Here is a 23,106-nt window from a genome sequence, read left to right as displayed (position 1 = left end):
CTTCATTTTCAACAGATAATTTCTTACAATTTTCCCTTGTAAAATCATATCTTGTTTTCAATTCTTCAATAGTTTGCCTCATTGCTCTTATGCAATTAGCCTGTTTCACTTTCTTACGCTTTTCTTTTCCATTCCGAGACACACATTCCTGCCCTATAGTATTGACTGGGTCATTACTGTCTTTTGTATAGGGTCGTCCCTCCTTGTCATGTTTAAAAACATAGTCTATACTCCAGATTCTCCAGTCATCCATTCGATGACTGTCACGATTATTTTTGAACATATTTGGAGTTGATCAGACTCTCAACAAAACACAACACTAGCAAAAAAAAAAACACCACTTTTTAGTTTTGTCTTGTTGTTACCAATGCTCCGTGTTTAAAGCTATGCTTAAGGAAGTATAAAATTTTATTTTGGTTTATTGCACATTTAATTTAACTTTTGTATGTGTCTGATTACTGTTCCTTATTTGTACCACCTAATGTGGACAGTTAAATAAGAGGCTTATCCTATTGCCCCCTTATCGTGACATATAAACCAAACAGTACAAACAAAGACAAAACAAGTGTAACAAATCTTCTCAAAAACAAACATAAAACATAAATCCGAGTATGCCCGTACCTGTTGAGCAATACAAGTCCGTGTAACTAGTCCAATAAACTCTACTGGCACGTCATAACACTACACGATTTACTCATGACTTTTTTTAGGATTCCAGAGGTCCTCTTTAATACCTAAAGTCCTAATAGTCAATACACTTTTAATTAAGCAGTCTTAACTAATTGTGTCCTCAATGTACATGAATTATCAAGTAGTCAAAAGTCCTCTTTCATACTTTACCCTTGATTCTCACTACATTCTAAAAACTGCATATAAAACAAAAAACCAGTAACTACTCACCAATGTACGTGGTTATATGTTCGATCTGAAGTCCTGATTCAAAGATTCTCCACACCGTCTGAGCTGAAAGTAGAAACAGTCTCCTTCTGTCTGCTTTGTCCTGGTCCTCTTCATGGGATACAGGCTTGCAAAAAAGGTTTCTCCGTAATCAAGTATCAACCCCCCGGTATTTGGAAAAAAAAAGTTTCAGGAAACAGTCCGCAGGTGGCTCGCCAATGAATTAACTTACAAAAAATAGATAGTGAGGTGATGGGGGAACTCTGGTGGGTACAAAATATACTCTTGGTTAATAAAGTGATAACAGCCAAGTTCAGAAATACAGTCTGAAGTAACTTACAAAAAATAGATGGTGAGTAAGTAGATTCAAGAAAATGCACAGAGTCCTTTTCTTCAGTCAGTTGCCAGGTTTATTGAGATATGCAGGGAGTCTGGTCCCAGGTACAGGACAAACACAATACTCAACATTACAATGTTTGCATGACATTAAATACCCTTCTGTATAGATGGTCCACCTCCCCTTTCTCTGACACTTAACCAATGGTCAAGGTAATTTAATTTATTGTGTGAGTGTTAATGTGTGTGTGTCTGTGTGTGTAGTCTAGTGTGACAACCTCTGAACTCAGTGCATTCTTCACACTCCTGGAGACAAAAGGTCCATACATCTGCCTTTTGTTATCTCCTTGCGACCCCCTTTGATGCCAGTGGCATTATCTCTTTCGATCTCTCTGAAGTCTTTAGAACCTGTTCCCTTCTAGTCCACAGCATTGTTATCTCGTTAGCTTGCAGTCATTGTTGGGCAAGAGTTTGTAGACGCATCGTCTCTATTAATGGTTAGCAGTACATGCAATTTGAACCAAACAGTCTGCTATCTGCAATATTAGTCTCTTTTCAGAAAAGAACACCAGTATAGCTCTGCCAGTCCACATGCGTAGCAAACCCCTAATCAATTCTCGATCCATGTTTTCCAACACAGTCTGTTTGAAGCTGGCACTCAGTGGGAGGGACTAGCTTGAAGGAGGTTGGGCATGAAGCGGCAACCTTGTACACCACAAGCAATCACCTTAACCACTGTACAAAAAGCCAGGCTCATTCTTAAAAAGCCCACCCTTGATCCCACTGCTCCTAATAATTACAGACCTATTTCTTATCTTCCTTTCCTGCCCAAAGTGTTAGAAAGAGTAATGGCTGGTCAACTCAATAGATTTCTTGATGTACAGAATATTTCTGAGAAATATCATTCTGGCTTTAAGCCTTATCATAGTACTGAGACAGCACTAATCCGAGTAGTGAATGATGTTCTGCTGTCCTCTGACTTGGGCTCACCTTTGGTTCATGTTTTACTTCTTTTAAGTGCAGTTTTTGACACCATTGATCACTATTTTGTAATTGACTGTCTTGAACATTTGGTGGGATTGACAGGCAGCATCTTGTATTGGTTCTGATCCTATCTCTCACACAGATTTCATTTAATAAAAATTGACCTTTTTATCAGAGGTTACTTGTGGGGTCCCTCAGGGTTCAATTCTTGGCCCAATTTTATTTTTTCTGTATATGTTACTGTAACAGGACGAGGGGCCCTGTACATGTATTTATTTTTTTATTTTTAGAACGTGGTCTCTCCCACCGCCCCTGTGCAATTTATTGTTTTGTGTTTGTTTGTTTTATGATTTATTGTCTGTAAATATGACGGCGAGAGCCGTATTGTTTTGTGTATGCATGTGATGACGTAGATGTGTGTTTGTTTAGCAGTGTGGACGGGTAGCCCCACCTGCATTAGAAACCTTGTGCAGAAGGTGGCTATCTCTTGATTTAATTGATTCATTTGGTGCTAATCAAGAGATGGTCACCTGTTTAAAAACCCTGCCGTTTCCCCTATTCGGTGTGGGGGTTCAACGGAGGAACGGGAGAACGAGAGGAGAGAGAAATTTAAAATAAACAAACGTATAGGATCAATGAAGGCAATTGTCCAGCCTGACCTGGGTTTTGTTTATTTTGTGTTCATGATTTTGTTTTTGTTTAAACCTTTTATTTCGCTCTCTGAGCAGTGTTTTCTGTTTGAACTTTTTATTTTATTTTTGTATTTAAATAAACGGTGCACCATGCGTCTTTTTGCACTGCAGTACTGTGTTTGTTTTTTGTTCCTACTTCTGGCCTGATGTCACCACACACGTCCGTCCTGTCACAGTTACCCTTGGGTGACATTATTCGTAGACACGGAGTTAGTTTCCACTGTTATGCTGATGATGCTCAGCTTTACTTGTCCCTCAAACAGGACTATGTATCTGCAGCTAATATTTTGAATACCTGTCTTGCTGACATTAAGAACTGGATGTTTAATAACTTTTTAATGTTAAATTCAGACAAAACAGAAATGATGATACTGGGGCCTCAGAGAAAACACGAAGATACGCATTTGACTGATGTTTTATCTGATGGACTCTGTACAGATTTTAGGGCTGAAGTAAAAAAAAAATCTAGGTGTTATATATGATACAGGACTTTCTTTCAAAGCTCACATTAAAAATATCACAAAAATGTAATTGAATTGAATTGAATCTGCACTCGTGGTTATTATACAGCTTTTAACTTTAATCTCATCTCACCGATATGGGACATCATCTGTAACAAAGCACATTATGCCATTTTAACTCCACAACTCCAGACATCTTGCTGAATGCAGCTATAATCTGGGAAGGGTAATACAATCCTTCCTTTTAATCCACAATGCAGGGACAGCACCTCCACAACTTTCCAGTGGACAAGAAACTATCTGTGATGAGTCAAAGGGGTTTCGGTCTGTGATTCAGCCTCCCGACAGTAGGTGGCATCAAACCAACTCGGGACTTCCCTTACCAAGATCTCGTGACCATGGCAAAAGTCATCTTTTGAGGGGCGGCACCTTGGTGAGGGGCGGAAGTACGAGTATGTAACTTCCAGCCACTGGAGTCAAGTGAAGGATAAGGACACGTGTCGGTTGGGGATTGGTGTTCCACTGACTACAGAGGCGGGACATTACATACTAAAGGGAACGTACTACTGTGTTCGGGGTTGGTCCGAAAGAAAAAGTAGGAGGAGTCACGGGTGAAGGGAGATACTGGTTTTGTGCAGCGGGTTTTTTGAAATACTAACATTTCTTTTGTCTTTTTTTTGTTTATGATCACCACGAAGACAAATTAAAGACGAGTCATCAGTTTGTTTTGGATTTCACCCCTGCACTCCTTCCCTCACACCATTTTGTTTTTCGTTTGTTATTTAATCCTTTTTGTTGTGTATAGAAAATAAAAATAAATTATTTTATTTCTGTACACATAAATTACTGTCTGGACATTCCATTTAATACACTCTCGCCTCACACTATCCTACACAGAGTCCCCAAAAACAAGAAACTTTGGAAGGTTTAGCAGAGAGACTAGATATTGTTATATTGTTGCCACCGTCCTACATGAAGTGTCTAATTTAAAAGAGTTCCTTTGTTCTACAGGCACTTTGAAACCCAGCATTCAATGTCGACACTCAGTAAGCTTGTGTCTGTAGAGTCCTTAGTCTCTGCTATAGGCTATGCAAGTGGAGTAAGATGACACAAGCACTGATGAGCTTCCCCACACTGGAGGCTTGCTCTTGGAGGCCCACACTTTTAAAGCTGGCTACATAATGTGATGCTCACAGAAGTCTCATCTCATGAATCACATTGTTCACTGTTGTCCATGGTGGTTTGAACACAACAGAATCAATGTTGTTGTAAATCGACTCAACACAGTCAAACACGATGCTACACAATAGTCTTGCATTTATCTACTGTACCACAGTATCAGTGCCTGTAGTGGCAAGCGAATCCCCAATGATCTTTAACAATGACCTCTATCAAACAAATATTGTTTAGACAGTATGCAAGTAATAAAAAAGTGTAATGAACTGCAAAATGCTTCCCCCTTACAAAACAACCAGTGTCCAGGAGTAAGGGGCTTTAAATCTCATTTTAGTTTTACTATTGAGTGGCTATGGGCTTTGTGCTATCCAATACCAAGTCATTATTGTTTTTATTCTGGTAGTTATACTGGCACGTAGAAGGCTATGCAGTCCTGGCACTTAGGTTTCAAAGCACCTCAAAGCTGGTTAAAGGCAGATTTGGAGAAAAATTATAATGACTCAGTGATATAGAAACAGACCCCAGAACCACGCAGAATGATGGCTAAGACTATACAACAGTAAGGGAAACATAACAAAATAAAATGTCATGTAATTTACCTACTGTTTAAATTCAGGTGCACACAGAAAGTTAAACCATCTTAACCATTCTAAAAAAGGACTCAAATTATAATGCCTTTGACTGCAATATGAAGACAGCTATTTCAGACTTCCTTGTGGAAACCTTTCTGTTCTTAAATGCATTGATATGATATGCATTATCCTTGGGATCCAGCATCAAACATGATAGCTAGCCCAATAGGGGACACAGGGCCCTGAACTACACTTTAGATTTTGAATTGCTCAGACACCAGTATTACCCTGTAAGCTTTTGCACATCTGTCCCTGTCTGCAAAAGCATTTTCCTACTCGAGTTGTATCGCTCTAAAAATTGTCTTTATTTGGTTGCCTCACCCCTTTCACACCTCTTGCTTGACGCCTTGCAGCACTGTGTGATGTTAGAAGATTATTTTATCAAGTGGTTTCCTAATGATATGGAAATAAGGCCCTTTTAGACGACAAAACAAAAGATACAGCTCTTGCCATGAAGCATTCTTCTTTAAAAAACACAGAGCATAGACTTTTACTTTCCATAACAAGAGGTTGTTTTTTTTCCACAGTGGTAGCACATGTCTATCAAACATAACAGTACTAGCAATTTAAATATAGTCAATGTTTGTTTTTTTCTATCACACATTCTAAAAGGTGTTTTATTACTTTAATAGGACAGAGAGACTGAAGCAGATTTGTAGAGGTTATTATTTTGTTCTGAAAAGTCCCAAGGCTGTGTTTTAAACTTCTCAGTCAAATTTCAAATATAACAATGCATGTTCTCAAGTGTGTAGGTGTGCCTGTCACAGAGAGTGGTTACCAACCTGTTGTTAAAACTAAGTACTCTGAAAACAGGCTTGTGTACACTGCTGACACAGCTACAAGTACAAAATTAGAGCTATCAGTATCATAACAAAGTGCTTATACAACAATATCCCATGATTTCGATACTCAATAACTTGTGGTAAATAATGTTATATGCATTGTCTTCTCACAATTGGAGAAGTTGGTGTAACAGCTACAAGTACATTAACAGACAGCCCCAGACTGAAAACCCCAGACTGTTACTGTGAGGGAAAGTATGTGGCTTAGGTCCATAAAATCCAGTTTTATTTTCTTAGACTGGTTGTTTAAATAGCTCCCCATTTCCTCTCATATTCATAATCCTCCAGTGCTGTCAACCAAGGGAATCTGTGGAGTCATTCAAGCGTAATTTCCAGGAGGAAGCTAAAATTAGGGCACCTATATATTAATCAAACAAATGAGTCAATAGCTTTTGCTGGAGTCTGAACCTTGTAACTTTAGATGTGCTTTCAATATTTAATTGTGTTATTCTGTGGGCGAAAAAAATAGTATCCCATATGTGAAAGCGTTATACAGAGAATTCATATCTGATTATTAAGAAATGATTTGCCCAGGATCTTCCAGCTAGATCAAATTTCTCACAAAGTAATTTCTTGTAGCCCAATATTACAGCTAAGAAGGATTGAGACACACAAGTGAGGCAATGACTGGGTTGGCATCTTCTTTTGCATGTCACCATTCTTTTAGTATCATCACATTGAAATGTCTCAGACAGAATATATTGTGAGTCAATGCCTGTTAATATCACACACACACACACACACACACACACACACACACACACACACACACACATATTAGTCATGAAATATTTCCACCTGGTATAATATCACTTAAAAGCACAAGATTAGAAGTTGTACGTCATTTTCTCTAGTGAAGAGACCATTTTCTTTTAAATATTATTATTGTAATCAATAACTATTGTAATCCATGCAATATCTAGTGTTGTATTTGACTTTTTTGTGGTGGGAGAGAACAAGGGATTTCTGCTCATTTATTGGTTAAGGTTTCATACCATTGTCAATTTGCAATGATACACTAAGTCGCTCTAATGTCGTATAAGGCTGGTTTCACAGACCCAGATTATCACCAATCTTAGACTGACTGATTTTATTTGAGGTGAAGTAATCAAAGACTAATGCTAAGCAGAGTCTGTAAAACCATCCGATACGCTTCCCTTTTGTTCTTGCTCAACCTAACTCTATTGCTAGGAGGTGTCCCGAGGTTCTATAAAATACGTCCACTAGGGGGCTTTATTTCATGTACGCACTCTTGTTAGTGGAATATAAGTCAGCTTATCTTCGATGTTTCTCTTTGTTTTCATAGTCGTTCAAAAAATGTATTGCATTGCGTAATACATGTACTGGTATAATAATAATACTACTAATAACAATAATACAAAAATAAACTATCCTGTTATTAAATCGTACATTTTCAAACATCATAGGTGGTAGATGATAACGTAACTTTTTTGTTTACCATTTCGTGTCCTTTGTATACCCGACGGTGGTAATATTAAGGAGCACTGAGTGACAAAATGTGGAAGTACACGGTCGGTTCAGCTTCGAGACGAAACTAGAAGATGTCAGATACGCACACTTGCCATAATTTTATTATTTTTCAGAAAGAAAGAAAATCGATTTCTTACATGTAAACCATTGTATTAAACATTATGTTTTGGTATGTAATACACCTTCTTTTTGGTTAAGTTAGTTTCTACTGTATATTCTCATCTCTGTGTATCGTCTGGTTTAGTCTGATGATGGTCGAGTCCAAAGTTCCACCGAATTTGAAACTACAGTATTTCTGTTTCATCATGAAGAGTCTCTCCGCTTCAAAAAATTATATGCAGATTTTAGGAGTTTGTTTGTTCTTATTTGCACAGACGGCGTGGAGTAACACATTTAAAGGTATTACATATGTGTCATCAACCATATGCTGTGTTTTGATAGTTGCAAAAATCATTTCCGTGTTTTTTTGTGTAGAAACTTTATGATGGTAGGTTACGCTTCATTAGACATTAAGGTATATTATATCTTGTTCAAAGTTTCAATATAAAAAAACAAACAAACATATAAGCCTCACTTGATAAATGTTCATTAATTCTGCATGTTTACAGTAAAGTAATTGTAATAGACTGCATACTGTGTCAAGTGAAAGGGACGTAAAAACAGAAAATCCGGTACGGTTGCATTGCTGTTGGACGAGTACACGACACGTAGGTAGCCTATACTGTACTGTACTGTTTGGATGTTGGGGTTTTGCCAGCGTATCATCATAGGCTATATTTTCGAGTATTATGCCATTTGCAGGGTTCTCCATAACCCATGTCAAGGAAGAAGTGTTCTGCGCCACTCCCCAAGGCCAGGTGTGGCTAAGGAGATGAGACTTATTAGTGCATGGGTGGGGCCTGTGTTCCAACCATATTCTTAATTGTTAAATTAAACCTGGTGTAGGATCACCCCTGTTCTGTTATGCCATTAATAAAAATGACTATCACTTTAATAATTCTGAAACATTAATAATTCTGCTGTGGGAATTATTGTGTAGGTGACTGTATGTACACAGACAGAATTCCTAAATACCTTGCCTAAATATATTTATGTACAGTACCGTGCTATATATATAATATATATATAATATATATTATATCATATATATATATATATATATATATTATATATATATATATATAGTATATACAGTACTGTGCAAAAGTTTTAGGCAGGTGTAAAAAATGCTGTAAAGTAAGAATGCTTTCAAAAATAGACATGTTAATAGTTTATATTTATCAATTAACAAAATGCAAAGTGAGTGAACATAGGAGAAATCTAAATCAAATCCATAGCTGGTGTGACCACCCTTTGCCTTCAAAACAGCATCAATTCTTCTAGGTACACTTGCACAAAGTCAGTGATTTTGTAGGCATATAGTCAGGTGTATGATTAAACAATTATACCATACAGGTGCTAATGATCATCAATTCAATATTTAGGTTGAAACACAATCATTAACTGAAACAGAAAAAGCTTTGTAGGAGGAATAAAACTGGGTGAGGAACAGCCAAACTCAGCTAACAAGGTGAGGTTGCTGAAGACAGTTTACTGCCAAAAGTCATACACCATGGCAAGACTGAACACAGGAACAAGACACAAGGTAGTTATACTGCATCAGCAAGGTCTCTCCCAGGCAGAAATTTCAAGGCAAACAGGGGTTTCCAGATGTGCTGTCCAAGCTCTTTTGAAGAAGCACAAAGAAACGGGCAACGCTGAGGACCCTAGACGCAGTGGTTGGCCAAGGAAACATACTGCAGCAGATGAAAGACACATGATACACCTGGTAAACCCATCTACTGTCCGGAGAAGTCTGGTCAGAAGTGGCCTTCATGGAAGACATGCGGCCAAAAAGCCATACCTCCGACGTGGAAACAAGGCCAAGCGACTCAACGATGCACGAAAACACAGGAACTGAGGTGTAGAAAAATGGCAGCAGGTGCTCTGGACGATGAGACAAAATTTGAAATATTTGGCTGTAGCAGAAGGCAGTTTGTTCACCGAAGGGCTGGAGAGCGGTACACAAATGAGTGTCTGCTGGCAACAGTGAAGCATGGTGGAGGTTCCTTGCAAGTTTGGGGCTGCACTTTTCTGCAAATGGAGTTGGGGATTTGGTCAGAATTAATGGTCTCCTCAATGCTGAGAAGTACAGGCAGATACTTATCCATCATGCAATACCATCAGGGAGGCATGTGATTGGCCCCAAATTTATTCTGCAGCATGACAACAACCCCAAACATACAGCGAAAGTCATTAAGAACTGTCTTCGACGTAAAGAAATTCAAGGAGTCCTGGAAGTGATGGTATGGCCCCCACAGAGCCCTGATCTCAACATCGTTGAGTCTGTCTGGGATTACATGAAGAGACAGAAGCAACTGAGGCTGCCCAAATCCACAGAAGAACTATGGTTAGTTCTCCAAGATGTTTGGGCCAACCTACCTGCCGAGTTCCTTCAAAAACTGTGTGCAAGTGTACCTAGAAGAATTGATGCTGTTTTGAAGGCAAAGGGTGGTCACACCAAATATTGATTTGATGTAGATTTTTCTTCAGTTCACTCACTTTGCATTTTGTTAATTGATCAATATAAACTATTGACATGTCTATTTTTGAAAGCATTCTTACTTTACAGCATTTTTTCACACCTGCCTAAAACTTTTGCACAGTACTGTATGTGTGTGTGTGTGTGTGTGTGTGTGTGTGTTTGTGTGTGTGTGTGTGTGTGTGTATGTATCTTTCTTTCTATCTATCTATCTATCTATATATATATATATATATATATATATATATATATATATATATATATATATATATATATATATATATATACTTTAAATGTTACGCGTCAATCAAGGGGGGATTTCCCCTTCTGTTAGAATGTGTTGAAGTGATAGACAATCTGGAAATAAGTCAATACCAGGAGCAATGTTTTTGCTACAATTTAAAGACGGCATTAGGATGGAAGGACTTCTGGTCAACATTCCAGGTATTTGCATTTGACTTTCAACAAGACCACAAAAATATTTCTTTCGATCGATTTGCATGTTCTTAACTATGTGAACCTGGCTTTGATATCTTTCAATATAAACGTGCATTTTCATACGCAAAACCAGCTTGTCACATTACGGATACTGTAGGGTTTGTTTAATTTTTTAGGCAGGTTTACCCAGTTCGATAGAAATATATATATATATATATATATTATTCTATATATATAATATAATATTATATATATATATATATATATTCGTTCATACCAGTATTGTGAAGTTAATAATAACAAACTTGCTTAACTGTGAATTACAGGGTATTAAATGTTAGTTTGTGGTCAATATGAACAATACCCAGTTTATTTTACTGTAGGTCTGTTTGGTTTGTTTTACTTTTAAAAGATGTATTAAAGCTTTCTAGCCTCACTGGTCTTACCCCTGTCACATGTACTATGTGTGTTTCCCCATATTATTTATAGTAAAATAACACTATTGTTGTCTTGTTTGTAATTTTAGTTTCATGCTCTCTTAGGTGAATGTGCAAAGCCAGGATGATGTCTACATTGTTTTTCCTGTGGAAGATAACAGTTGTAAAGACCCAGGGACATTCATACTTTTTGTTCAGTGTGTTTTAAGATTGTATTGGCCTTTTCCAAATGCACCAAATGAACTAAACTTAACTATTGCACATATTGATGAGGAAGTCTGCTTTGGAGTAAAATCAATCAAGTCCTCTGTTAAGTACTCAGTGCGCGTAACCAGAAAAAGTAAGTGGAATTAAATTGCTTTTCCTATTAAATCTGGAAGCTATTTTGAAGCATATTGCCCTGATTTCATTTGATTATGTGATGTAGTTTACAGTTTCACACAGAAAACGACTTTTGCTGAAGAAGACCATCTGTGGTGTTATTAGATTTCCCTGGTGAGCCATTATTGTTGAGAATGAAAAAGAAGGTTGGAAAGTCAGTGTTCTGCAGGAAGAAAATCTGTAAAGAACATTTAAGGCATCTGCAATCATATAGAAGTGTGGAATGGGTTGCAGCCATCAATGGGGGATCTTGATGATTAGTTTGTGACTTTTTATTACAGAGCTAAACCTTTATCAGGTTAAAAGAGCAGCTCCTGAGCTATAGTTTTATGGTCAATATTAACAGCCCACAACACTGTTCTACTTGCTATAGTAACAACATGTGACAAGGGTTAAACACTTTTTGCAGGCTGCACAATTTACGGTGGTTCGCAATCTTTTCAGATTTTGTAATATAGTTTGTTAAGAGCTTTGACCTGAGTTCAGGGGCTGCTCTTCAGTTCCAGTTGCCAGCTACAGATATATGTCACAAAGGTTAGTTCATCCAAGTGCCTGTACAGTCGTGCTATCACGGGAGCAGCTGCTGTGGATCACGTTTCCTTTCATACTGCTGGCCATACACACTAGAAACACAAACTAAAAAGACATGCTGTTTTTGCTGATCTGGCCATGTTAATGTGTCTGTGGCCAGCAGCTGGAACTTCAAAACATCATACAAAGGGGATAGTTAATGTAAGTAGAGGCTATTTGAAATAACAGCTAAATGTTTCTTTGTTTCAGAACATGATCTGTATCGTTTTTCCCTGTTTGTGATCGGAATATTGCTGCTCTTTTCTGCACGCAGATTATGCAGGTGAAGATTTAACATTCTAAGATTGCAATATTTATCATATATATATATATATATATATATACACACACACACACACACACACCACACACACACACACACACACACACACACACACACAGAGTGGCTTGCAAAAGTATTCAGACCCCATACCAATTCTCTCATATTACTGAATTACAAATGGTACTTTGAAATTTCGTTCTGTTCAATATTTTATTTTAAAACACTTAATATCTAAATCAATTACTGTAAGGTGACATTGGTTTTATGTTGGGAAATATTAGAAAAAATTAAAAGAAAAATTTAAAAAACTGAAATATCTTGCTTGCATAAGTATTCAACCCCCACACATTAATATTTGGTAGAGCTTTAAGTCTTTTGGGGTAAGTATGTACCAGCTTTGCACACAGTGTTGGAGTGATGTTGGCCCATTTTTCTTGGCAAATTTGCTCCAGGTTGTTCAGGTTGGTTAGATGACGCTTGTGGACCGCAATTTTCAAATATTACGACAGATTCTCAGTGGGATTGAGATCAGGACTTTCACTGGGCCACTGTAGGACATTCACCTTTTTGTTCTTGAGCCACTCCAATGTTGTTTTGGCCTTGTGCTTGGGATCATTGTCCTGCTGAAAGGTGAATTTCCTCCCAAGCTTCAGTTTTTTAGCAGACTAAAACAGATTCTCTTGCAGTATTTTCCTGTATTTTGCTCCATCCATTCTTCCTTCAATTGTAACAAGATGCCCAGTCCCTGCTGATGAGAAGCATCCCCACAGCATGATGCTGCCACCACCATACTTCACTGTAGGGATGGTGTGTCTTGAGGCATGGGCAGTGTTAGGTTTGCACCACACATAGCTCTTTGAGTTTTGGCCAAAAAGCTCTATCTTGGTCTCATCTGACCACAAAACCTTTTCCCACATCTCAGCTGGGTCACTCTCATGCTTTCTGGCAAACTCCAGACGTGCTTTCAGATGGTACTTTTTGAGTAATGGCTTATTTCTTGCCACACTCCCATTCAGGTCAGTGTTATGCAGCGCTGTTGATATGGATGACTGGTGCACCATTACTCCACTCCCAGCCACTGAACTCTGTAGCTCCTTCAAAGTGATTGTTGGCCTCTCTGGCTTCTCTCACAAGTCTCCTTCTTGTTTGAGCGCTGAGTTTTGAGGGACGGCCTTTTCTTGGCAGTGCCTGGGTGGTGTGATGCAGCTTCCACTTCATGATTATTGATCCAACTGTGCTCACTCGGATATCCAAACACTTGGATATTATTTTGTACCCTTTCCCTAATCTATGCATTTGTATTACTTTATCTCTAACTACTGTAGAATGCTCTTTGGTCTTCATTTTCCTTCAGATTCACAGTCTTACCAATGATCCTCAACAGTGGGTTTTTTATCCAGAAAATGTGACAGGAACTTTAATGGTTCACAGGTGGAGGCCAATGGTAAGGTAATTTTGTCCTTGTTTGGGCAATTTCTTTAATCAGTGCAAACTGGGAGCTTCCACAGCACAGGGGTTGAATACTTATTCAAGATATTTCAGTTTTTTATTTTTCTTAAAAATATTTCCCAACATAAAACCAATGTCACCTTACAGTAATTGATTCTGAGTTTCAGTGTTTAAAAATAAAATATCAAACAGACCAAAATTTCAATGTACCATTTGTAATTCAGTAATATGAGAGACTTGGTCAGGGGTCTGAATACTTTTGCAAGCCACTGTGTATATATATAATATATATATATATATATATATATATATATATATATATATATATATATATATATATATATTATATATTATATATATATAGTAAAAGGAACCACAAGTGTCCAGTGGTGCATGGTGGGTGGCTCAGTCCCAAGGGAGCTATCCTTGCAGTGGCCCAGAATAGTGTAATGTACCAAGCAGTCAATGGCCCTGTCTATGGGATGCACAGTTAATGTTAATGCATGTACTGTGCTATTTTAAAGTGTAAAACGGATGTTAACCCTGGGTGTCTAACTAAATTCTTATCAGGTTCTAAGAGACAGAACATCTTTTTAAACTGTGCTTCGTGACAAATGTACAATTAACTATACAATTCTACATAATAAATGATGATAACAGTTTAGGAAAAATAAAAGCAAAACAATGTGGACAAATTCACTTCTGCAAGCTGTGTGGTTGTTGCCATGGTAATTTCATGATTTTTTTTTTCTTTTAACAGGAACACTGTGTTTTATTACACTTTAGGTATTTCTCTGGGTGTTTTCTCCATGTTCATTCTTACTTTGTTTGTACTTAAAAGGTTCATACCAAAGGTAGGTACTAGCAGAGTAAAACTTTAGCTCAGAATCATAACGTGCAATATTTCAAACTGTTTCATATTTTATTAAAATCTGAATAATATATATTTTTTATATTGATTCACTGTACGGTTCATTTGAAACTGTACATTTAGAAGTTTATGAATCTTTAGTACAATTTCTTTTTCCCAATACGGTTACCTGATAGGCTGAGCTCATGAAAGCTACATAAGATGTATAGAGATTATATTTTACATTAACTCCTGCTGTACCCATTAGGGATATAAATGCTAATGATGTGCATTTAGCAAAGTGATGCATTTTTTGCTGTTATGGCTTAATGGTGCAGCAGGCTAATTCTCTAGCCACTTATGCCTTTCATCTCAGGAGACTTGAGTTCTGAACTGGCTCAGGTCACAAGTGAAATAAATGAATGAGTCTTGCAGTCTCAACCTAGCCCCCAGAAAAGTCCACATCTCAGAACCACCACACATTTTTGGCTTAATTGTAAATATGTGCTTCAGAGAGGCTTTCTTGAGTCTGTAAGCAGTGTTCTTCCCCCCAATATTTCATGAGCACTTAAAAATAATAATATATAGCAAGTTCTGTAGTGTTCATATACACATTTCATGATGAAATTTCCTGTACCATTGTTTTGTTTTATAGAAAAAGACTTTTCTGTTTATGCTCAGTGGATATTCTTATCTATCCTACATGGTGGTCCAGCAGGTCGTGAATCACTGGGATGAAATAAAGACAGATTACTGGAGATACGCAGTTGGTAAGTAAAGGGAATTTCATGAATGAATCAAATTTATAAAAACAAGAATATGTAAATAAGCTGACATGACTGAAAATAAACTCACATGACTGAAAATCCTGAAAACATCCCTCCATTTACTCTATCCCTACTCCATCCCTAACACATCCCTCCCATCACTCCATCCTGACTCCATCCTAAACACATCTCTCCCATCACTCCATCCCTACTCCATCCTAAACACACCCCTCCGATCACTCCATCCTGACTCCATCCTAAACACACCCCTCCCATCACTCCATCCCTACTCCATCCTAAACACACCCCTCCCATCACTCCATCCTAAACACACCCCTCCCATCACTCCATCCCTACTCCATCCTAAACACACCCCTCCCATCACTCCATCCCTACTCCATCCTAAACACATCCCTCCCATCACTCCATCCCTACTCCATCCTAAACACACCCCTCCCATTACTCCATCCTAAACACATCCATCCCATCACTCCATCCCTACTCCATCCTAAACACATCCCTCCCATCACGCCATCCCTACTACATCCTAAACACACCCCTCCCATCACTCCATCCCTACTCCATCCTAAACACACCCCTCCCATCACTCCATCCCTGCTCCATCCTAAACACATCCCTCCCATCACTCCATCCCTACTCCATCCTAAACACATCCCTCCCATCACTCCATCCCTACCCCATCCTAAACACACCCCTCCCGTCACTCCATCCCTACCCCATCCTAAACACACCCCTCCCGTCACTCCATCCCTACCCCATCCTAAACACATCCCTCCCGTCACTCCATCCCTACCCCATCCTAAACACATCCCTCCCGTCACTCCATCCCTACCCCATCCTAAACACACCCCTCCCGTCACTCCATCCCTACCCCATCCTAAACACACCCCTCCCGTCACTCCATCCCTACCCCATCCTAAACACATCCCTCCCGTCACTCCATCCCTACCCCATCCTAAACACATCCCTCCCGTCACTCCATCCCTACCCCATCCTAAACACATCCCTCCCGTCACTCCATCCCTACTCCATCCTAAACACATCCCTCCCGTCACTCCATCCCTACCCCATCCTAAAAACACCCCTCCCGTCACTCCATCCCTACCCCATCTTAAACACATCCCTCCCGTCACTCCATCCCTACCCCCATCCTAAACACACCCCTCCCGTCACTCCATCCCTACCCCATCCTAAACACACCCCTCCCGTCACTCCATCCCTACCCCATCCTAAACACATCCCTCCCGTCACTCCATCCCTACCCCATCCTAAACACACCCCTCCCGTCACTCCATCCCTACCCCATCCTAAACACATCCTTCCCGTCACTCCATCCCTACTCCATCCTAAACACATCCCTCCCGTCACTCCATCCCTACCCCATCCTAAACACACCCCTCCCGTCACTCCATCCCTACCCCATCCTAAACACATCCCTCCCGTCACTCCATCCCTACTCCATCCTAAACACACCCCTCCCGTCACTCCATCCCTACCCCATCCTAAACACACCCCTCCCGTCACTCCATCCCTACCCCATCCTAAACACACCCCTCCCGTCACTCCATCCCTACCCCATCCTAAACACATCCCTCCCGTCACTCCATCCCTACCCCATCCTAAACACATCCCTCCCGTCACTCCATCCCTACCCCATCCTAAACACATCCCTCCCGTCACTCCATCCCTACTCCATCCTAAACACACCCCTCCCGTCACTCCATCCCTACCCCATCCTAAACACACCCCTCCCGTCACTCCATCCCTACCCCATCCTAAACACATCCCTCCCGTCACTCTATCCCTACCCCATCCTAAACACACCCCTCCCGTCACTCCATCCCTACCCCATCCTAAACACACCCCTCCCGTCACTCCATCCCTACCCCATCCTAAAAACACCCCTCCCGTCACTCCATCCCTACCCCATCCTAAAAACACCCCTCCCGTCACTCCATCCCTACCCCATCCTAAACACATCCCTCCCGTCACTCCATCCCTACCCCATCCTAAAAACACCCCTCCCGTCACTCCATCCCTACTCCATCCTAAACACACCCCTCCCGTCACTCCATCCCTACTCCATCCTAAACACATCCCTCCCGTCACTCCATCCCTACCCCATCCTAAACACACCCCTCCCGTCACTCCATCCCTACCCCATCCTAAACACATCCCTCCCGTCACTCCATCCCTACCCCATCCTAAACACATCCCTCCCGTCACTCCATCCCTACTCCATCCTAAAAACACCCCTCCCGTCACTCCATCCCTACCCCATCCTAAACACATCCCTCCCGTCACTCCATCCCTACCCCATCCTAAACACACCCCTCCCGTCACTCCATCCCTACCCCATCCTAAACACACCCCTCCCGTCACTCCATCCCTACCCCATCCTAAACACACCCCTCCCGTCACTCCATCCCTACCCCATCCTAAACACATCCCTCCCGTCACTCCATCCCTACCCCATCCTAAACACATCCCTCCCGTCACTCCATCCCTACCCCATCCTAAACACACCCCTCCCGTCACTCCATCCCTACCCCATCCTAAACACACCCCTCCCGTCACTCCATCCCTACCCCATCCTAAACACACCCCTCCCGTCACTCCATCCCTACTCCATCCTAAACACATCCCTCCCGTCACTCCATCCCTACTCCATCCTAAACACATCCCTCCCGTCACTCCATCCCTACATTTTTTTCCTGTTGAGCACAGAGTTTTTTTGGCTTATTATAGCCTCAGATGTGCCTGTTCTCACCTGTTAAGGTCTGTGGATATGGTTTTACCTGATATTGGCTGGACTCTTGCTGTGTAGAAGATTTTTAGTTTGCACTAGGGTGTGGTATTTGTTGCCTAGCTGAACTTGTTGCGTTCGCATTTGTAAAGCTTTTCAAGACTGTTTGACAAGGCCTTTGCCCTGCCGTATTCGTGTTTTATTTGTAAAGCACCTTGCGTGTCATGAGGGGATCTAACATGAAATCGCTTAGAATAATGTATTGTATTGTATTCTATCAATTCTGCAGTGTATACAAGCTCCCTGTTGCATGTCAGGTTCAGTTCAATCAGTTTTAATTAATTTAAATAAGTTATTAACAGTAGATCCTCAGCTGGTGTATCCAAGACTTCACAACCAGATGGTGTCCTATTACCCTATTGACAGCGTTATGGCTCTACAGTATGTTAAGCACTCTACAGAAGCTGACGTTAGCAGGCATTGGTTTTGCAAGAGCCTTTTTTCTTCTTCAGTTTCAATAAGTCCTTTTCAATGTTTTCCTGTGTGTTTGTTTTTAAATATCGTTACAGGTTACCTGTTATTTTCTGGACTTCTCGGCTTTGCTGTCTGCTATAAGCGTGGACCAATAACAAATAAACAAAGCTTAACCCTCCTAACCTGGGCACTGCAGAGCATCGCGCTGTTCTTAGTGTACTGTGGGATTACATACCCTCCTGCTGCATATGGAGTCATCACCATCTTAGTTGCTTTAAAAGCTCTGACATTTGCAAGGTTTTTGATTTGCAGGTTAGTGGGTCTTCAGACTGGGGGTGACTTATTAAGTATGCTAATTCCGAATTAGTGCGGTTTCATTTTTTTTTTTTTTTGGTGAATAAAATACTGCTTTTGAAATTGAATGTTTATACAGAACGTACATTCAGTATTTTATTATACAAAAGCATTACTATAATACATTTTTACATTTTGTATTTGAGTGTATATAACATAACTGCCTTCTTACAGTACTGTAAGGCCATATCTCATTAAATCCTGTGGCCACTCCCTTACTCCTGTTCATATAAGTTAAAACAATATGTACCATGTCTACCCCTGTGCGGTTTCATTTTTAATGCCTTTTATATCTGGCAATATAAGGAAAAATATAACTGAAACCAAATGTTAAGGATCTTTCACGTTATGCTTTTTGCCTAATAAGTTGTGCCTTACCATAATATACAGTAATGGTGCAAAGGAATGGCAAACTGGTCATAATGACTGCCCTTTTATGTAGCTGCCACATTGCCAGTCTTTGTAAATTATAAGCACTTTGCTGTGTTATTTACTGGTAAGTCGCACTGACATCAGTCTAAACCAATAAAACACAGTATAATTTGTTTACAACGTGTAGTTTTAATAGTAAGAATTATTTCCGTACTGTACATCAGGTACATTGAATTGACAGCGTATAAATGGCAACAAATGAAAAAGTAGATTTTGTTCTAATTTCTTGTTGTTGTGCTCTGGATGTTTTGTAAATTAAATAATTTCATATATGTACAGTACATAAGCATGCACAAACATAAAGTTGCTTTAGGGTGACAGGAAAAAGCCACCTCTCAAGGAGCTGCTTGGTCTTTGAGATTTGCCATATGCTGGAGCGTCACTAGGTGGCAGCTGTCTGTTTATTTACCTGTATCTTATCTTTAAGTGCTTTTACATTGATATATTTGTATTCTTGTGTCCCAAATAAAATGTACAGTATGTAGGTGATAGGTTTAACGGGACTCTGCGTTTCCCTGTGTATTTCCTGTTCAGATTTGAAATGTGTTTAGAATAAGAACTGTTTTTGGATGTGTCAGACATGAAATGCCGAGCCCTATTCACAACGCTCAGGAGTTATTTATAGACCTGTTTTTGACAAACCTTATTGAGTTCACCAAAACAGACTTCTAAAGGGGTCTTTAGCTTTATCAGTGGAGCCCATTGTAACATAACACCTGTCGAAACATAAAAAAAGTACTAGGCTTTACTCTTTTAGTCCTATAGTGTGTTTAATTTCTCCAAGTTAGGTTAAAAAAAGAAGCTTTTAATGATAAGATAGCCAAGTAATGTGAAATGACACAAGTCTGTTACCGAGATAAACATGGTCAAGCTCTAGCCGGAACTGATGTCGATCTGTTTCCTAAAAGCATTTTATCACTTCATGTTTCTACAGAATAATTAGAGGAATATTTCAAATTCTGAAAAGCAGCTTCAAGGCAAAGGAACTAGAAATCAGACTGCTTAGTGAAGAAGAATACATAAAACAGGGTGACACTGAGACCAGAGCATCCTTGCAGGAGCTGCGTGAAAACTGTTTGAGGCCAGAATTCCCTGCATGGGAAGTGGTGTCAAGACTCCGCTCTCCTAAGAGGTAAAGACATGTTCCACTGTATGCTATGGGCTCACCCGGAAAAAAATGTATTTGAAGATAAAAAAAAGATATTGTTCCTGCACCCTGTTAGATGTTAGCATGTTTAAATATTTGCAGAATTCTATGACTGACTGCTGTCTACAAAATGAAATGTGCCTATTTGGTGTAAAAATGCGGAAGGTTTTTGTAGACCTTCTGGTTACAGCAACCAGTAAGATACCAATAAAAGTATGTTCACAGAATCAGACTGCGCCATGTACATTAGAGAAATACACATGGTACATTGGGGAAAAAAACTAAGCAACCTCTGAGATTATTTATGCAGATATCAGTTTAGAATTTGAATCCATTTCATTATTAAGTATAAACTTGATATACTTTAGAGACAAAGTATGACACAGCAAAAGCTGTTGACTTATGAACAGTACCTGGTAGCCTCAAACACTGTTAATCAAATAAAAACAGTGTTATTTCAATACTTTGACCTGATTTTCTTTAAATAATTCCTCCAGGTTGGCTGAGTTTATACGAGGGGGTTCCCATGTGACTGATGAAGAGATCCTTGAGCACGACAAACAGTACAGTTTGGGCGGCACCTACTTTGAAGACTGGATCTTTTCCACTAGAGGCGAGGAGCAGGGTGGTCAAGACTGGCCAAACCCACTACAATTCCAAGAGGATGTTGATGAGGTAGACCTGGAGTATTACGAACCCACCGAACAGCGCAGTTTAGTACCAGTACCAGTACCAGTACCAGTACCAGATATAGATTTATTTTAAAGTCATAAAGGGGTTTATCTGAATGATCTCTTATATCACTAAATAAAATACAAATGTGTAGAATAAAGATAAACACGGATGTAGATGATCAGAATAGACCTTCTTCTTCTTCTTTTTCACAGCCTTAGTCCCAGACTGTCCTGGGGTCAGCTGCTTTGGTTGCTCTTCTCCACTTGTCTCTGTCGAGCACATCTTCCTCACTCACTTCACATACCTCCATATCTTTTCTCACACTATCTATCCATCTCTTTCTAGGCCTGCCTCTTCTCCTGTTACCTTCCACCTCAAATTCCATTACCCTCTTTGTTACTTCCTCAACGTCCCTCCTCATGATATGTCCATACCACTGTAACCTCGCCTCTCGCATCTTCTCAACCACATCCACCACCCTACATCGTGTACGGACCACTGCCTCAAAAAAAGTGCTTCTCAAACTATATTCGGGTTAGCTTCAGTAAGAATGTAGGTGCATGTTTGAATAATATTCTAACCCGATTGCCTTTTTTACTTGATAATTTTCTTACCTTAACTTGTTTTTATTGCATTAGCTTAAACAGTTATTAAGATAACTGAATACCTTATTGAAACATATCAGGCTTGTCTTGACATTGTGAACTCATTTTAAACGTACCATTGATATGAACCTTTAAACTCAGGTCAACGTTGAGTAACAGCCATTAACCCTTTAAGGTAGACGGGTGCATGAAACAGGGTGTAAAATTTGCTGACAGCTTATAACTGTTTCATCCAAATTAATAGTTTCCTTGTAATCCTCTCAAATGTATTTTAAGAAGAAACCATTAGAACAACCGCTCATTTCCTTGTGTACCTTAGGAGATTAAAGCACTCGCAGGTAGATTAGGTTGTTTTTGCACTAAAAGGACTGTGTCCTGATGTGACACTTTTAAACTGAGTGTATGTATTAGACAGCCACTGGGGCTTCCAGAATGTTTATGATACAAGAACCTGTCTATCAGCACAAAACAAAATGTAAAGTAATGCAGGAGGGAATAATCTAAATTAAAACACACCAAGTGTTCTTTTAACATTTTTAAAAAGCAGCTATTGTTTCATCTGTCCAAGCTCTGAATGTTTGATGAATTACAAAAAATAGATTGAGTTGCTGTGTTTTTGTAAAAAAAAAAATGTAGCAGGACAAGGGGCCTGCAAATTGTAAGGTTGTTTGTTTTATGGCAGGGACGGGGTTAAAAAGCCTCTCTGCCAAGCTAATTGTTAATTGTTTAATTATCCCCTGCACCTGGCAATTATTAAGAAAATAGAGCCAGGTGCAGGATATAAAAGGAAAGCAGTTAGTCTGCTCAGGGCTGCTGCTGTATGGAGGGCCCGGTTGGTGGTATTTTCAACCGTTCTGTAAAAGGTGTTGTGAAAGTCTTTTTTGTGTTTAATTTTATGTTTTTGTGTCAGCCGGTAAACAGCTTAGCTCTCCGGTTTTGTTAGAGTAGGCTCCTGGTGAATGTTTAGTTAGTGATCCAAATAGGAGCTAGGTTTTTTTGTTTATTTCATTTTTGTTTATTAAAAAGTGTGTGTGAGCGCTGTTCCTTTCAATCCTGTGTGTTGGGTCGTTACTTTGAAGGGAAAAGAACCCGAGCGAGTCTGTGTGGCGAGCCGCAGCTCACAATTATATATATATAATATAAATATATATACACACACACAATTATAAAACGATACAAATTAAAAATATATAAAAAAATAAGATCATGTTATGATTTATTAAGTGCTATGCATTACAAATAGTAAGTATGCTAAACAGTATCTCAATGTAAATATCATCTTTTAAACGTTGGTATGGAAGTAATTCTGCCTGATTTTGTTATTCGCAACAAGCTGTGTTGATTCAATTCTGGAATGGCTCAAACTGCTATGCAACAGGAGACCT

General features: G+C 39.5%; 1 protein-coding gene across 1 annotated transcript; it reads left to right on the top strand.

Annotated features, from left to right (window-relative positions):
- Window positions 1-7,776: 7,776 nt before the first annotated feature.
- Window positions 7,777-21,377, top strand: nemp2 (nuclear envelope integral membrane protein 2). The gene is made up of 9 exons (XM_041262914.1): window positions 7,777-7,910; window positions 10,427-10,536; window positions 11,073-11,307; window positions 12,129-12,201; window positions 14,411-14,504; window positions 15,156-15,270; window positions 18,604-18,820; window positions 20,229-20,426; window positions 20,939-21,377. Exons 1-9 carry the CDS (start codon window positions 7,817-7,819, stop codon window positions 21,204-21,206), a joined length of 1,404 nt encoding a protein of 467 aa, XP_041118848.1. The 5' UTR covers window positions 7,777-7,816; the 3' UTR covers window positions 21,207-21,377.
- Window positions 21,378-23,106: the final 1,729 nt, after the last annotated feature.

The sequence above is a fragment of the Polyodon spathula genome, chromosome 11 (genome assembly GCF_017654505.1).
Source record: "Polyodon spathula isolate WHYD16114869_AA chromosome 11, ASM1765450v1, whole genome shotgun sequence".
In the NCBI taxonomy this organism is placed as follows: Eukaryota; Metazoa; Chordata; class Actinopteri; order Acipenseriformes; family Polyodontidae; genus Polyodon; species Polyodon spathula.
Note: the sequence above shows the minus strand (reverse complement) of the source record. Positions and strands in the feature narration are given on the sequence as shown.

Bases quoted from the DNA above. Each gene is read 5' to 3' on its own strand.
- nemp2 (XM_041262914.1), top strand. From the start codon at position 7,817: ATGAAGAGTCTCTCCGCTTCAAAAAATTATATGCAGATTTTAGGAGTT. The intron at 11,308-12,128 runs GTAAGTGGAATT...TCTTTGTTTCAG, and splicing joins AGTGCGCGTAACCAGAAAAA to AACATGATCTGTATCGTTTT. The intron at 12,202-14,410 runs GTGAAGATTTAA...TTCTTTTAACAG, and splicing joins TCTGCACGCAGATTATGCAG to GAACACTGTGTTTTATTACA.